At 39.7% G+C, this 14,421-nt stretch overlaps 1 protein-coding gene across 1 annotated transcript in view; it reads right to left on the bottom strand.

The window, feature by feature from the left end:
* FANCI (FA complementation group I) overlaps nucleotides 1-14,421 on the bottom strand; it is a 68,933-nt gene that overhangs the window by 5,121 nt on the left and 49,391 nt on the right. Inside the window, 11 exon segments of the mRNA XM_017890148.1 lie at nucleotides 1,146-1,262; nucleotides 2,196-2,281; nucleotides 2,617-2,783; nucleotides 6,058-6,237; nucleotides 7,152-7,242; nucleotides 7,245-7,271; nucleotides 7,274-7,314; nucleotides 8,066-8,176; nucleotides 8,253-8,440; nucleotides 9,369-9,470; nucleotides 11,101-11,169. Of these exon segments, the coding sequence (XP_017745637.1) occupies nucleotides 1,146-1,262; nucleotides 2,196-2,281; nucleotides 2,617-2,783; nucleotides 6,058-6,237; nucleotides 7,152-7,242; nucleotides 7,245-7,271; nucleotides 7,274-7,314; nucleotides 8,066-8,176; nucleotides 8,253-8,440; nucleotides 9,369-9,470; nucleotides 11,101-11,169 (1,179 nt within the window).

Consider the following 14,421-nt stretch of genomic DNA (forward strand, 5'->3'; position numbering starts at 1 on the left):
AAAAAAAAAAAAAAAAAAAAAAAAATTTAAAGAGACTACCTGAAGTTAAGGGAGAAGGGGTAGGTGGTAAAACGTTTAAAAATCTAAAAGTTTAAAGTTTAAGAAACATTTTTTAATTTTCCTATAAATTTTAGCCTTTCTAAATCCATTTATTTTCTCTCAAATTTCCCCTGCCCCAATTATCTATTTCCTTCCCAGTCCTTTACTCTTTGCAGCAAAACAGCAGTATGAAAGAATGATGCTGAAAGCAAAGTGGGGGTGAGCTGTTTGGAACTGGGATGAAGTAACAAAAGGGACTTTCTTTGGGCAAACCTGGAAGTAGGACGACAGGAAACAGCTCTGCTTTCTAGTGCCAAACACCTTCATACTCCCAGGCTACAAGTCTTCTGAGGCAGGGGCTCACATAAAGAGGAGTATACTGCAGGGCTTCATTGTCTTTTTCAAGCCCAGGAAGTAGATGTGGTAGGAGCACACAGTCCTGGGCTCCGGTAGGTACTCTATCATTCTACAGGAAAATTACTCCTGAATGGAACAGACCCCCAACACGCGGTCCTTCTCTTATTCTTGTGTGTGTGAATGCTCATGTGGGTGCACAGCTCTACATCTATGTGTGCACACTTACACATATATACATACAACCTATCTCTGCAGAGGTGTTTCTGCTTTGGGGATGTAGTTACACTTTCTGAATTAATCATCTTTGGTTGAATTTCCTCCAAAGTCAGTACCAGGTAATTGTGCTGAGAAAGTCAGCTGCTGAATGTCAACCGCCTTCTTCATAATTAACAAACTTTCTTCTTAGAAAAGGGGAAACATCAAGAGTGGCAAAGAACACAGGTTGAAGAAGGTTGAAGGCACCAAAGATCACACAGGATTCTTTCCATGGTGTTTCACTCTACCCGGAACAAACAGAACAAAAGCAGTATGTTCTTGCCCTGTATGGCTGCATGTAAGTATGTTGTGGTAGACACATTATGTAGGAAAGAATATATCTTACAGGTCTTATATTAACTCAGGTGTATAATTTAACATATTATGTAAAATAAGTTCAACTTCAAGAGGACATTTAGATATACACTTTTATGATGCAATAATCCTTGCCTTCTGAGGAATGCTAAATGGGATTAAGTGAGTGGTACTAGTACCTGAGGAGATGAGGGCTCCAGTAGCTTGGACAAACTGGTAAGAACAGTGACTAGCAGGAGGGCTTCTTTGCTATTAAAATCTTCCTCTTGGCTGCTAAGTAAATTCAACAAGGACCTCTGAGAAAGGAAGGCACACACAGCAAGCAAGGTTAGCAGACACATTCCTATCAGGAAGAAGAGGCATCTAGTCAGAGACTCCTAAGACTAGGACACAAAGAATTCAAAGCTACCAAAATTCTAAGAGGATAAAATCTGAAAATAATCCTGAATTGAGCAGTAGTTTCCTAAGCTGTTTTTGACCATAAACCTCTCTGAGAATTCTCCTGAAAACTGGCTCTTTCTGTTCCAACCCCATGCTAAATGTAGATAAGGAACTATGTACCCAATTTCTGGTGGCTCACAGCTCCCTGGAGCCTATCCATTGATCTCAGGCTTAGACCAGGTACCAAACCCAGCATTCCTTATATACCTTCCCTGTTACCTGAAATAACTATGTATTTGATTATTTGTCAGTGTCTTTCTACTATAATGTAAGCTCCATAAGGATAGGAACATTTTGTCTCTTTTGTTCCCTGCTATATCCCCAGCACCTAGAACTGTTTCTGGCATATGGTAGGAACTTCAAAATTACTTGTTAAATAAAAAAGTCCTGTGATAGAATATCCTGATATTTTGACAACTATTGGTTAGAAACTAACAAGCTATATTGTCCAGTCTTTACGGAGTCTGTCAGACCAAGCCAAATTATACCACAGACTCAAAAACAAAAACAGACTCTATACCTCAAAGACTCCTTTCTGTTTACATCAACTCAAACAGTGGTCCTTAGAGGTAATGAGTACTGCAGGTTGGGTGGCTAAATACAAATCCTCACTAGGGTCCTTTTAACTACATTATCTTCCATTCTGAGAGCTATGTCCTGTGGCTTGGATGACCCAGAAAAAATTCTTCTACTTGGTCATTGTCTGCCCATTCTTACCAGCTGCCCCTGCTAACAGTTCCTTTGCAAAGCCCCTCAGGCTGGTACAGCAGCTTCGCAAGGCTTCTCACCTGAAATTGCCGGATCTGGAATGCTGTTCTCTGAGTGACACTGACGTCTGCGTCTTCTCTCTCTTCTCCTTCCTTATCTGTGACATCTATGAATGGAAAAGAAACTCTATCTTCTTTGATATAAACTCATGCTTCTTGGCCTTTTAATAGCTAAAATTTTTGAAAGCCAAAAAAAGTCTAAAGACAGAGTTAAATTTATTTCTAAAATTTTGTGATTTCTTAATAGTATATTCCATTTTCCAGTCACTCTTTGTGGTTGAATGTAATCCAGTAGGTGCCAATCCTGAATCCACTAGATGTCACTCCTTAGCAACATTAGGACTGTTCTCAAGTGTCTTCTGGTAGATTAACAAATGGAATTAAGGGGTTGAGTTAAGGAGAAACTTAAATCAAGTCAATTTATTGATACTGCAATGCTCACCCAGAGCTCTGAGAAACTGCTGAATCTTGGGCTGATAGAACTGTTGCACAGCACTGAATATTTTCTGTAAACCCTCCAAGCACAGCAGTGAGATGCTCTTTCCTTTCTCTTTCTTTCCCGACTCTTCCACTGAAGTAGGAATTGAAGTGTATCTCCATAGCAAGACTCTGAAGCAGGGTAAAGTGGTTTTGTTTTTAAAGACAGGTTCACCAAGATAAAAATTACATACAGTAAAATTCATACCCTGTAGGTGAACAGTTCTAGAATTTTAAAAAAACTTATATGGTTGTGTAATCTCCCCACAATCAAGGTATTTCTATCACTCTAAAAGTTCCCTTGTGCTCACTGATAGTCAATGCTCTCCTCCCATTTCCAAGCAACTACTGATCTAATTTCTGTCCCTATGGTTTTACTTTCTACAAAACATCATACAAAAATGGTTATCATTCAGTATATAGCCTTCTGAGTCTGCCTTTAACACAGCAGACTCTATATTCATGAGGGATATTGCTATGCAGTTTTCTTGCAATGGTCTGGGTCTGGTTTGGTATCAGGGTAATGCTGACCTCATTAATTAAATGAGGTGGAATATGTTCTCTCCTATTTTCTAGATTTGCACAGAATTTACATTACTTCTCCCTTAAATGTTTGGATGAATTTATCACTGAACAGACCTAGATCTAAAGTTTTGTGAAAAGAGTTTGAACCACATATTCAATTTCTTTGAATAGAAATATGATTACTCAGGTTTTGTTCTTTGTTTTTTTTTTTTTGAGACAGAGTCTCACTCTGTCACCCAGGCTGGAGTGCAGTCAGGTGATCTCAGCTAACTGCAAACTCACACCTCCTGGATTCAAGCGGTCTTCCTGCCTCAGCTTCCCGAGTAGCTGGGACTACAAGTGCATGCCACCACATCTGGCTAATTTTTGTATTTTTTTAGTAGAGTTGGGGTTTCACCTTGTTGGCCAGGCTGGTCTTGAACTGCTGACCTCAGGTGGTCCACCTGCCTTAGCCTTCCAAAAGTGCTGGGATTACAGATGTGAGCTACCACGTCCGGCCAGGTTGCCTATTTTTTGTTGAATGAGCTTTCAAGAAATCTGTCCATTAAAGTTTACTGGCATAAAATTGTTAATATTCTGTTATCCATTTTTTAGCATCTGTAGGATCAGTAGTGATGTCCCCTCTTCCTCAATTCTGCTATTTGTAATGTGTCTTCTCTTTTTCTGATTAGTCTGGCTAAAGTTCATTAAATTTATTGATCTTCTCACAGAACCAACTTTCTTTTTCTGTTTTCTATTTTAATTTTCTGCTTCTTCATAGTTGTGCTTTTGTCTATTTCCTTCCTTCTGATTACTTTCATTATAATTTGCTCTTCTTTTTCTATTTTCTTAATATGGAAGTTTATATGGGAGATTTAAGATTTTTAAATCCCTCACTGCTGTAATTTCCTCCATAGTGCTTCGGCTGGTCACATGTTTTGCCATGTTGTCTGTTTGTTTCCATTCTATGCAAGATGTTTTCTAATTTCCCTTATGACTTTTTGATTACGGGCTATTTAAAAGTACATTTAATTTCCAATATATGGGGATTATCTAGATATTTTTCTGTTACTGCTTTCTTCTTTTATTCTGTTGTGGTCACAGAATTTCTACTTTTAGTAGAAATTTGCTCAGTTTTATGGCCCAAAACATGGTTCATCTTGGTGAATACACCATGTGCACATAAAAAGAATGTGTATTTTGAAGCTGCTGCACAGTGTTCTTTTAAGTGTCAATTAAATCAAGCTGGGTGACAGTGTTGTTCACTTCTTCTACTTCCTTCCAGTAGATTTTCTATCTACTGTTTTTTTTTTTTTCTGTTTTTTGACTACAGAGAGAAGGCTGATTACATTAATTAAGGATTTGTCTATTTTTCCTTCAGTTCCATCAGTTTTTGCTTTAAGTATTTTGAATCACTTAACCATTATGTAGTATCCCTCTTTTTTGCCCCAATAATAGCATAATATTTTATATGTGACTAACAATCCATATCAAAGCAAGACTAGAAGCCCTGGTGAACCCAAGAGTTCAAGGCCAGCCTGGGCAACACAGCAAACCCTATCTCTTTAAATGGAAAACAAACAAATAAACAAACAAAAAACAAAAGCCACAGAGGCTCAGGCCTGTAATCCCAGCACTTTGGGAGGCGGACGTGGGTGTATCACTTGAGCCCAGGAGTTCAAGACCAGTCTGGGCAACATGGTGAAATCCTATCTCTACAGAAAATTAAAAAAAAAAAAATAAGGGTCGGGTGCAGTGGCTCACACCTGTAAACCTAACACTTTGGGAGGCCGAGGTGGGTGGATCCCTTGAGGTCAGGAGTTTGAGACCAGCCTGGCCAACATGGTGAAACCCCGTCTCTACTAAAAATACAAAAATTAGCAGGGCATGGTGGCGCATCCCTGTAATCCCAGCTACTTGGGAGATTGAGGCAGGAGGATCACTTGAACCGGGGAGGCAGAGGTTGCAGTAAGCAAGATCATACCACTGTACTTCAGCCTGGGTGACAGAGCAAGACCTGTCTCCAAAAAAAAAGTAGTAAATAAAATAAATTAAAATTAAAAATTAAAAAGTAGTTGGGCATGGTGGCATGCACCTGTAGTCCCAGCTATTCAGAAAGCTGCAGTGGAATGACTGTTTGAACCTGGGAGAAAGAGGTTACCATGAGCTAAGATTGCACCATAGCATTCCACCCTAGGCAACAGAGTGAGACTCTCAAAAAAACCCCCAAAAAAAACAACAAAAAAGAAACAAAAGGAGGGGTGCGCCAGGGGAAGGCAGGACTAGAAAAAAGACCCTACGTCAATGACTCCACTTTTTTTCACTCTTTTGAGACGGAGTTTTGCTCTTGTCGCCCAGGCTGGAGTGCAATGGTGTAATCTAGGCTCACTGCAACCTCCACCTCCCTGGTTCAAGCAATTCTCCTGCCTCAGCCTCCTGAGTAGCTGGGATTACAGGTATGCACCACCAAGCCCAGCTAATTTTTGTATATTTAGTAGAGACAGGCTTTCCCCATGTTGGTCAGGCTGGTCTCGAATTCCTGACCTCAGGTAATCTACCCGCCTTAGCCTCCGAAAGTGCTGGGATTACAGGCGTGAGCTGCTGTGCCTGGCTTTTTTTTTTTTTTTTTTGAGAGTCTTGCTCTGTCACCCAGGCTAGAGTGCAGTGATATGAACTCAGCTCACTGAGACCTCCACCTCCCAGTTCAAGCAATTCTCCTGCCTCAGCCTCCTGAGTAGCTGGGATTACAGGCACCTGCCATGACGCTTGGCTAATTTTTTATATTCTTTCACTCTTAAAATATGTGTAACCTCAAATTACCTTCATCCCCCGTTCCCAGTTTGTTCTCTTAAAGACACCACGGCCAGGTGGAGTAAGTTTCTAAGGGGTGGGAGTGGCTTACCGAGTTATGTCACAGAGGTTCTGAAAGATCTTGTCTGGGTTTTGGCCATCAGGGCCACTCACATGCCCCGTTTCCTTTAGCTGCTGTACTTTCTGCAGAGCTATGTTCACTGCATAGCGCATAAACTCACTGCTGGACCTGAGAACAGAAAGGCTTTCTTGGTGGCTTTGGATACTATCCCTAAAGAGAGAGAGAGAGAGAACAAGAGAGATTTCCTTACTGCTATTGGTATATGGAATTAAGCTTTCTAGAAATTGTTCAGAACAGCAGCACCCAACAGCTTGCCAGTAAGCTCCGACTGGCAGACTCTCTAGGCAGCCCAAGCTATAGTCACTGCTAAGGCTGCCCTTTTATAATTGTTATTCTTAGTGGTTCCTCATTTTCTCCCCATCCCCAAATCCTTTACTTTGATAAAATTTAAATGTCAGTCTTAGTTTCTTTTTTTGTCCCTTTGTATTTTTAATTCAGTCACTCCCCACCTATCTGTCTATTTATTTATTTATTTAGAGACAGAGTTTTGTTCTTGTTGCCCAGGCTAGAGTACAATGGCGTGATCTCAGCTCACTGCAACCTCTGCCTCCCGGGTTCAAGTGATTCTCCTGCCTCAGCCTCCCAAGTAGCTGGGATTACAGGTGCGTACCACCGTGCCCGGCTAATTTTGTATTTTTAGTAGAGATGAGGTCTCACCATATTGGTCATGGCTGGTCTTGAACTTCTGACCTCAGGTGATCCACCCGCCTCAGTCTACCAAAGTACTGGAATTACAGGAGTGAGACACTAGGCCTGGTGCCCCCTACCTTTCTTAATCTGTTATCTTGCACAAGCCACTTATATAGACTTTCTTAAAACACCCTGTTGGAATTCATCCCTATCTTTTCATTTATTAGCCCACTGTTCCTCATTTATCCTTTAATAATTCAAGGTACCTATTTAAAGTACCTACCTAGGATTGTCCAGCATTCATTTCAAGAAAATTAAAACCTCCTGACTTAATTCTTACCATAAATAATCCAAACGAGGAGAAACAAGTGAGCCTAGGTAGGCATACGATCCTCGGGGAGTGGCTGTCTTTAAGCACTCTAGCAGAACCTTACCTGAAAAGAACAGTGAGAAGACTGGACACGAATTTCATGGACAAAAGACTATCATTTGTCTTGTTGGCCATTTTAGTTTTGGCTTTACCAGCTTTTCATTAAGGATGTCAGAGAGCTTTTGTAACACATAAATAAGCTCAGAATGTCCTCAAATTTGTTCTTACTGTAAAAAACAAAAAAGAGACCGCTAAGGACAAACATCAGAATATTGTGGTTTACTTTTATATATGATAATAAATAAATCACAATGCTTCTTTAAATATCATATTTTAGACAAAACATTATAAATGAATAGAACTTCATTAATATAATACTCCCAGGTCATAGCAATCTATCTGGGTTTTGTTTCCCCTGGTGTGACCTCGGCTTACCGCAACCTCTGCCTCCTAGGCTCAAGTGATTCCCCTGCCTCAGCGTCCTGAGTAGCTGGGATTACAGGTCCCCACCACTACCACCCGGCTAATTTTTACATTATTAGTAGAGACAGGGTCTCACCATGTTGGCCAGGCTGGTCTTGAACTCCTGATCTCAAATGATCCACCCACCTTGGCCTCCCAAAGTTCCAGGATTACAGGTGTGAGCCACTGCGCCTGGCCTCCCCTCCCTTATTTATACCAGTCCCTGCAGAGCATTAAAGTCCAATACTACCACCAATCAAAATTTCCATGTTAAAATTAGGAGTTCTTGAATTCAGGGTCTGGGAAATTCTGAGTAAGTGAAACCCTGCTGGAGGGCTTTCATTTTATAGGCCTGGTAAGCATAACTTCAGTACTCTCTAGTGGAAAGAACACAGTTTAGTCTTAGACTAGGTGCTCATTTAGTCTGTTTACTGCCTGGAATATTGCTACAGTAAAAATATATAAATAAAATGGAGAATTCACCAAATTACAAGTGGAGTTATAGCAATACCTTACCTGAAATTACTTATGGAGAAATTGTATTCTATTAAAACCTCACAAACTCCCATCACAAGAAAAGCACAGATATTATTTTTTATGCCAATACTGGTGCTCTGAGAAAATCTGCTGATTTATCCTAAAAGACACAAGATAAAAATTAATAAGCTACTAAAGAACTCCATCATTCAATACAGCTGAAGACTCAGCAATTACCAGTTCAAAGTCTTCCAGCTCACTCTTAATCATTCTATTAGTAATGGACTCCAATATATCATCTAGGTCTTGGTAGAATGCCTCTTCCTCCTCCTCTTCCTCTTCTCCCTGCTGTAAGGGTATCACTGTATTCTTATACCAGGCCAAACAATGCTGAATACAACACAGCAGATAATCCTGTAGGAGAAAATAAATTAAATACTCTTGAGTGTTGATGGATAACCTATAAAGTTGTTCATAACCAGCAAATAATTCTTATCTATAAGGATAAAGAAAATGATTCATTAGTGTTACAAATTAAGTCCATCTAAATTAACGAAACTGGGAAAATAAACTGAATAGCAGCATCCTTTTCTAATGCTGCCCCCCGAAAATTGGCCTAAGTGGCTGACACCTCAAAATGCAACATTAGATGTGCTATCTCTGGTCTGATACAAATAACCCTGGAGCTAGGTGGTGAAGTTAAATCTTCTCTAGTTCATTTGAGTCCCAGAAGCTATTCTAAAGATAGAGGTTTATGTTGAGGGAATCTTTAGGAGACCAACACAGCATCTTAGATCTAGGCTGAGAACATCTCATGTCACAGAAGGCACAAAAATGAAGGCAAGATATGACAACTGAAAGACTTCCTCCTTTCTTCTGCCATGAGTTATAAGTTACGTGGGGTGGAAGTTTCCATTTTTATCCTCTTCGCTGTCCTAAGGCTAGATAAGAACAGAAAGTCAACCAGGCCAGCTCCTTTGAAGGTTCAACAGTGCCAATCCTAGTTCAGCCTAAATCATATACGTCCTCTAGACTAATGAAGCAGGTCCCCATTCTAAAGCATATTTATTTAGTAAATGTAATCAAAGATTCATAAATGAAATAAAATATTCTCTGGGGGAAGTGATGGAAGCCTTGATTTAGTAAAGGGCTAACACGGAGATAACTTACCAATAGATCCAAAATAATAAGGGTTCAGAAATGTTAAGCAGGGAAGACTTAAAAGTAAACATTCATTGGAAGAACCAGGAAGAGAGTTTCACAGGGAAAGGTATCTCTTTGCGAAGTTCAACCCTATCCTTAATACTAAAAATAATGGTTGAAGGAAGAATAAAAGTCTCACCAGTGGTTCTTGTAGAGAGATCTTATCTCCTTGGGTCAGAATACAAGCTTCTAATTTCAAAGGAGGCAGCAGATCAGGTTTTGGCTCATAGAACTGTTTTAACTGTGTATAGTAAGGAAAAAAAGACATCTTGGCTCATAAATGCTTTTTACTAACTTGTCAGGTGAAAGGTATCTTTAATGTCTAATGCCTTCTAAGACACGTTTCCCAACTGTTCAAAGAACAATGCAGCCAAATTTTTATTGCTTTGGCTCACGCATATCCTGTGCTCTTGCTTTGGATATAGTACTGATTAGGTTCATCTTTCCTATTCCAATTCCTTCTATTCCTAAACTTGTGCATGCAATCAACATTTTCAGTTAACTTGGAGGTTAAAAATATAGGATCCAGAGTCAGAATGGCTGAGTCCAAGATCCCAGTACCATTACTTATTACTGGTTTTTATAAAGGTATCTGTACCTTGGTTCCTTATCTTAAAAATAAGGATATTATTAATATTCATTGTATAAGGATTTAACATGACAATACATGTAAAGTACTTCAAACAGTATTTGGCATATAAGAGAGCCAAAAAAATATGAGTTACTATTTTTCTTTTAACTTTTAGAGTCTGCAGAATTTTACTGGCCTGCATATTAACTTGAGTCAGAAAACTCTATTCTATGCCTTCAAACACAATTTTCTATTTTTGTTAAACATGCCAATGTAAATGCGTTGATTACAGTTTGAAAGATACAATATAGCTAATAGAATATAAATTTTATATAGGATCAAGCCCAAGGCCAAATGAAAAGTTTTTGATGGATAGTATGGGACCTTCCAATATTTTCACACATCTGAGACCTTAATTTCAAATGAAACTTCATAACTATCATAAAGCAATGGCATTGAGAGCAAACAAAATGACAGACTAGGGGTCTAGAGGAACCCTCCTGGTAGACAGTCTCTATATGAATTCTTCTAATCTTCAAGATTAGAATTTAATCTTCTTTTTTTGTTGTTGTTGAGAGGGAGTCTCGCTCTGTCGCCCAGGCTGGAGTGCAGTGGCCGGATCTCAGCTCACTGCAAGCTCCGCCTCCCAGGTTTACACCATTCTCCTGCCTCAGCCTCCCAAGTAGCTGGGACCACAGGCGCCCGCCACCTCGCTCGGCTAGTTTTTTGTATTTTTTTAAGTAGAGACGCGATTTCACTGTGTTAGCCAGGATGGTCTAGATCTCCTGACCTCGTGATCTGCCCGTCTCGGCCTCCCAAAGTGCTGGGATTACAGGCCTGAGCCACCGCGCCCGGCCAGAATTTAATCTTCTAATTTAAAAACTTGTTAACGGAAAAGTGCAGAAAGGAACGTAAAAGACATCCATGTATCTGTTACCCAGATTTAAGAAATAATATTTCGCTATATTTGTTTTGGATTTCTTTTTTCTTTCAGAAATATAACATAATGGATACAGCTGCTGATAGTCCTTATATAAACGGTTCTTCAAAATGTCCTTCTGACTTGGGATACAGACTGTTAATTCACAGGGATAACTGCTAGATGATGGTATTATGGCAGACAGGTAAGTGGTGACCAAGAAAAGACAACCCAGAACAGCATCACATACCCACAGCATGTTCACAAAGTACCAATGTACTAGTTGGGAATTATTTTATATTTGGAAAGGTCTAAAAACCATCAGTTGTCTCTCAATCCTTGATTATCTGTTTTCCATATATCCATAAAAATGTATTTTACCTGTGAGAGCAGAGTTTGCATGATTGAATTAGCCAGCTGAGAGTTCCTTCGAAGAACATCATAAAACCCCTAAGAGGAATCAAAGAGAAGAAATAAGCGCTTTAACAGGGATACTAGTGATCTGGACAATCATAACTTAAAAATAACACTTTCTTTATCCTCTTCTCAGTTCTTTCCTACCGAGACTATATTTGATGGTCCTAAATGCCCTAATATAAATGACCGTATTTTTTTCCCAACCAAAATTTCCTCCTCTTAGTTAAGAACTGCTCAGATTAAAATCCTGGGGAGGCCAGGTACAGTAACTCACACCTGTAATCCCAGCATTGTGGGAGGCTGAGACAGGCAGATCACTTGAGGCCAAGAGTTCGAGACCAGCCTGGCCAACACAGCAAAACCCTGTCTCTACTAAAAAATACAAAAATTAGCCAAGCGTGGTGGCACACGCCTATAATCCCAGCTACTCAGGAGGCTGAGGTATGAAGGTTGCAGTGAGCTGAGATCACGCCAGTGCACTCCAGCCCGGGCAACAGAGCAAGACTCCGCCTCAAAAAAAAAAAAAAAAAAATCCTGGGGAGAACTTTCTTTCTAGAACCTGGAAAAGAGGTTATACAGTTCATCTGTGAGTAAAAGCAAATGAGAATTGATCAAAAAAATATTTTTTGTTTAAAGAAAAGAAACAGGCCAGACATGGTGGCTCATGCCTGTAATCCCAGCACTTTGGAAGGCCAAGGGAGAGGATCACCTGAGGTCAGGAGGTCAAGACCAGCCTGGTCAACATGGTGAAACCCCATCTCTACTAAAAATACAAAAATTAGCCAGGCGTGGTGATGCACGCCTGTGGTCCCAGCTACTTGGGAGACTGAGGCAGGAGAATCACTTGAACCTGCGATAGGGAGGTTGCAGTGAGCCAAGACCTGAGATCGCACCACTGCATTCCAGTCTGGGCAACAGAGTGAGACTCCGTCTCAAAAAAAAAAAAAAAAAGGAAAGAAATGAAAGAAAATTAATCCTAACAGGAATTAAAACATTTTATGGTTGTGTAATGATAATAAAAAGACACTTCGTCTTGACACAAAAATCTACAGGAGGGCCGGGCGCGGTGGCTCAAGCCTGTAATCCCAGCACTTTGGGAGGCTGAGACGGGCAGATCACGAGGTCAGGAGATCGAGACCATCCTGGCTAATACGGTGAAACCCTGTCTCTACTTAAAAATACAAAAAAAAAAAAACTAGCCAGGCGATGAGGCGGGCGCCTGTAGTCCCAGCTACTCGGGAGGCTGAGGCAGGAGAATGGCGTAAACCCGGGAGGCGGAGCTTGCAGTGAGCTGAGATCCGGCCACTGCACTCCAGCCTGGGTGGCAGAGCAAGACTCCGTCTCAAAAAAAAAAAAAAAAAAAAAAAAAAAAAAAAAAAATCTACAGGCAAAATAAAAAAATGGCATACAGAGATACATAGTACACACAAAGGAGGCAATGATGTGTGAACAAATGGTTAGCTTGGGGGAAAAGCTCCTTATATATATTATCATACAAATTCAGGATGAATTAAGTAGCTAAACGTCAAAAACAAATGCATTAAAAACAAAAAAACTCAAAGAAAATGTTAGTGAATATTCACTGGAAGGATTTGGACTTTCTACAGATAAAATGGGCCAGGCACGGTAGCTCATGTCTTTAATCCTAGTACTTTGGAAGACTGAGGCAGGAGGGCCGCTTGAAGCCAGGGCATTTGAGACCATCCTGGGCAACAAAATGAGACCCTATCTCTAAAAAAAGTTAAAAAAAAAAAAATTAGCTGGGTGCAGTGGCTTGTGCCTATGGTCCCAACCATTTGGGAAGGGGGCTGAGGCAAGAGGATTGTTTGAGCCTAGGAGTTGAAGGCTGCAGTGAGTTAGATTGCACCAGTGCACTCCAGCCTGGATAACAGAGCAAGACTCTGTCTCTTAAAAAAAAAAAAAAAAAAGTAATAGAAGACATCTCAAAGGAAGAAAATCAATAGATTTAGTAACTAAAAATTATTATTTCTGTAAGTCTAAAAGGATATTTAAAAAAAAGGAAATGGCATTCTGGCATATACCTGCAACAAATATGACAAGTTATTTAGTTATTTATATCACTACATAAGGTATTTTTATATACCAATGATATACTAAGACTGATGAATAAATGAACAGCAATATTTTAATAGGTTTAAGTCTATGATTCACTTCATGTTAATTTATTTTACTTTAGAGCTAAATAAGGGTGAAGTTTTTTTTTTGTTTTTGTTTTTTTTTCCCGCAGGGGCTGCTTATCAAGGACTGCACAAGAGTTAACACATGAAGTCTAAGACTGTCTATTCTTAGTGCACCTTTGCCAGCTGGTGGCTGAGAATTTGGCTGGTAAACAGTTACTTACACTGATACAAAGCTCACCCTAAATCAGAGTGGCTCACCGTGCCTTAACTGTTTAAACAATGTGGTTTATACAGAATATGCGCATATCTGATTTTATTGCAATTTGCTTGATTGCACTTCGCAGATATTACTTTTACAAATTAAAGGTTTGTGGCAACCCTATGTCAAGCAAGTCTATCAGCACCATTTTTCCAAAAGCGTGTGCTCACTTCATGTCTCTGTGTCACATTTTGGTAATTCTCACAATATTTCAAACTTTCTCAATATTATTGTATGTGTTATGGGGATCTATGATAAATGATCTTTGATAGTACTATTGCAATTGGTTTGAGGAGTCACAAATTGTGTCTATATAAGATAGTGAACTTAATTGATAAATGCTGTGTATGTTCTGACCGTTCCACTGACTGGGCCATCCCATCTCTCCACCTCTCCTCAGGCCTCCCTATTCCCTGTGACAAAACAATATTGAAATGACATCAACTAATAACTCCTACAATGGCCCATAAGTATTCAAGTGAAAGGAAGAGTCGCACATCTTTCACTTTAAATCAAAAGCTAGAAATGATCAAGTTTAGTAAGAAAGGCATGTCACAAGCTGAGGCAGGTCAAAAGCTAGGCTTCTTGCACCAAAGAGCCAAGTTGTGAATGCAAAGAAAATGTTCTTAATGGAAATTTACAGTGCTACTGTAAATTTGTGAACACATGAATGTGTGTTCAAAAAAAAGTGAACACATGAATGATTAGAAAGCAAAACAGCCTTATTGCTGATGCGGAGAAAGGTTTAGTGGTCTGGATAAAAGACCAAGGCCAACCACAACATTCCCTTAAGTCAAAGCCTAACCCAGAGCAAGGACTAAACTCCTCAATTCTATAAAGCCTGAAAGAGATGAGAAAGCTGCCAAAGAAAAGTTGAAGTGAGCA

The sequence above is a fragment of the Rhinopithecus bieti genome, unplaced genomic scaffold (genome assembly GCF_001698545.2).
Source record: "Rhinopithecus bieti isolate Rb0 unplaced genomic scaffold, ASM169854v2 scaffold_20154, whole genome shotgun sequence".
Taxonomy (NCBI): domain Eukaryota; kingdom Metazoa; phylum Chordata; class Mammalia; order Primates; family Cercopithecidae; genus Rhinopithecus; species Rhinopithecus bieti.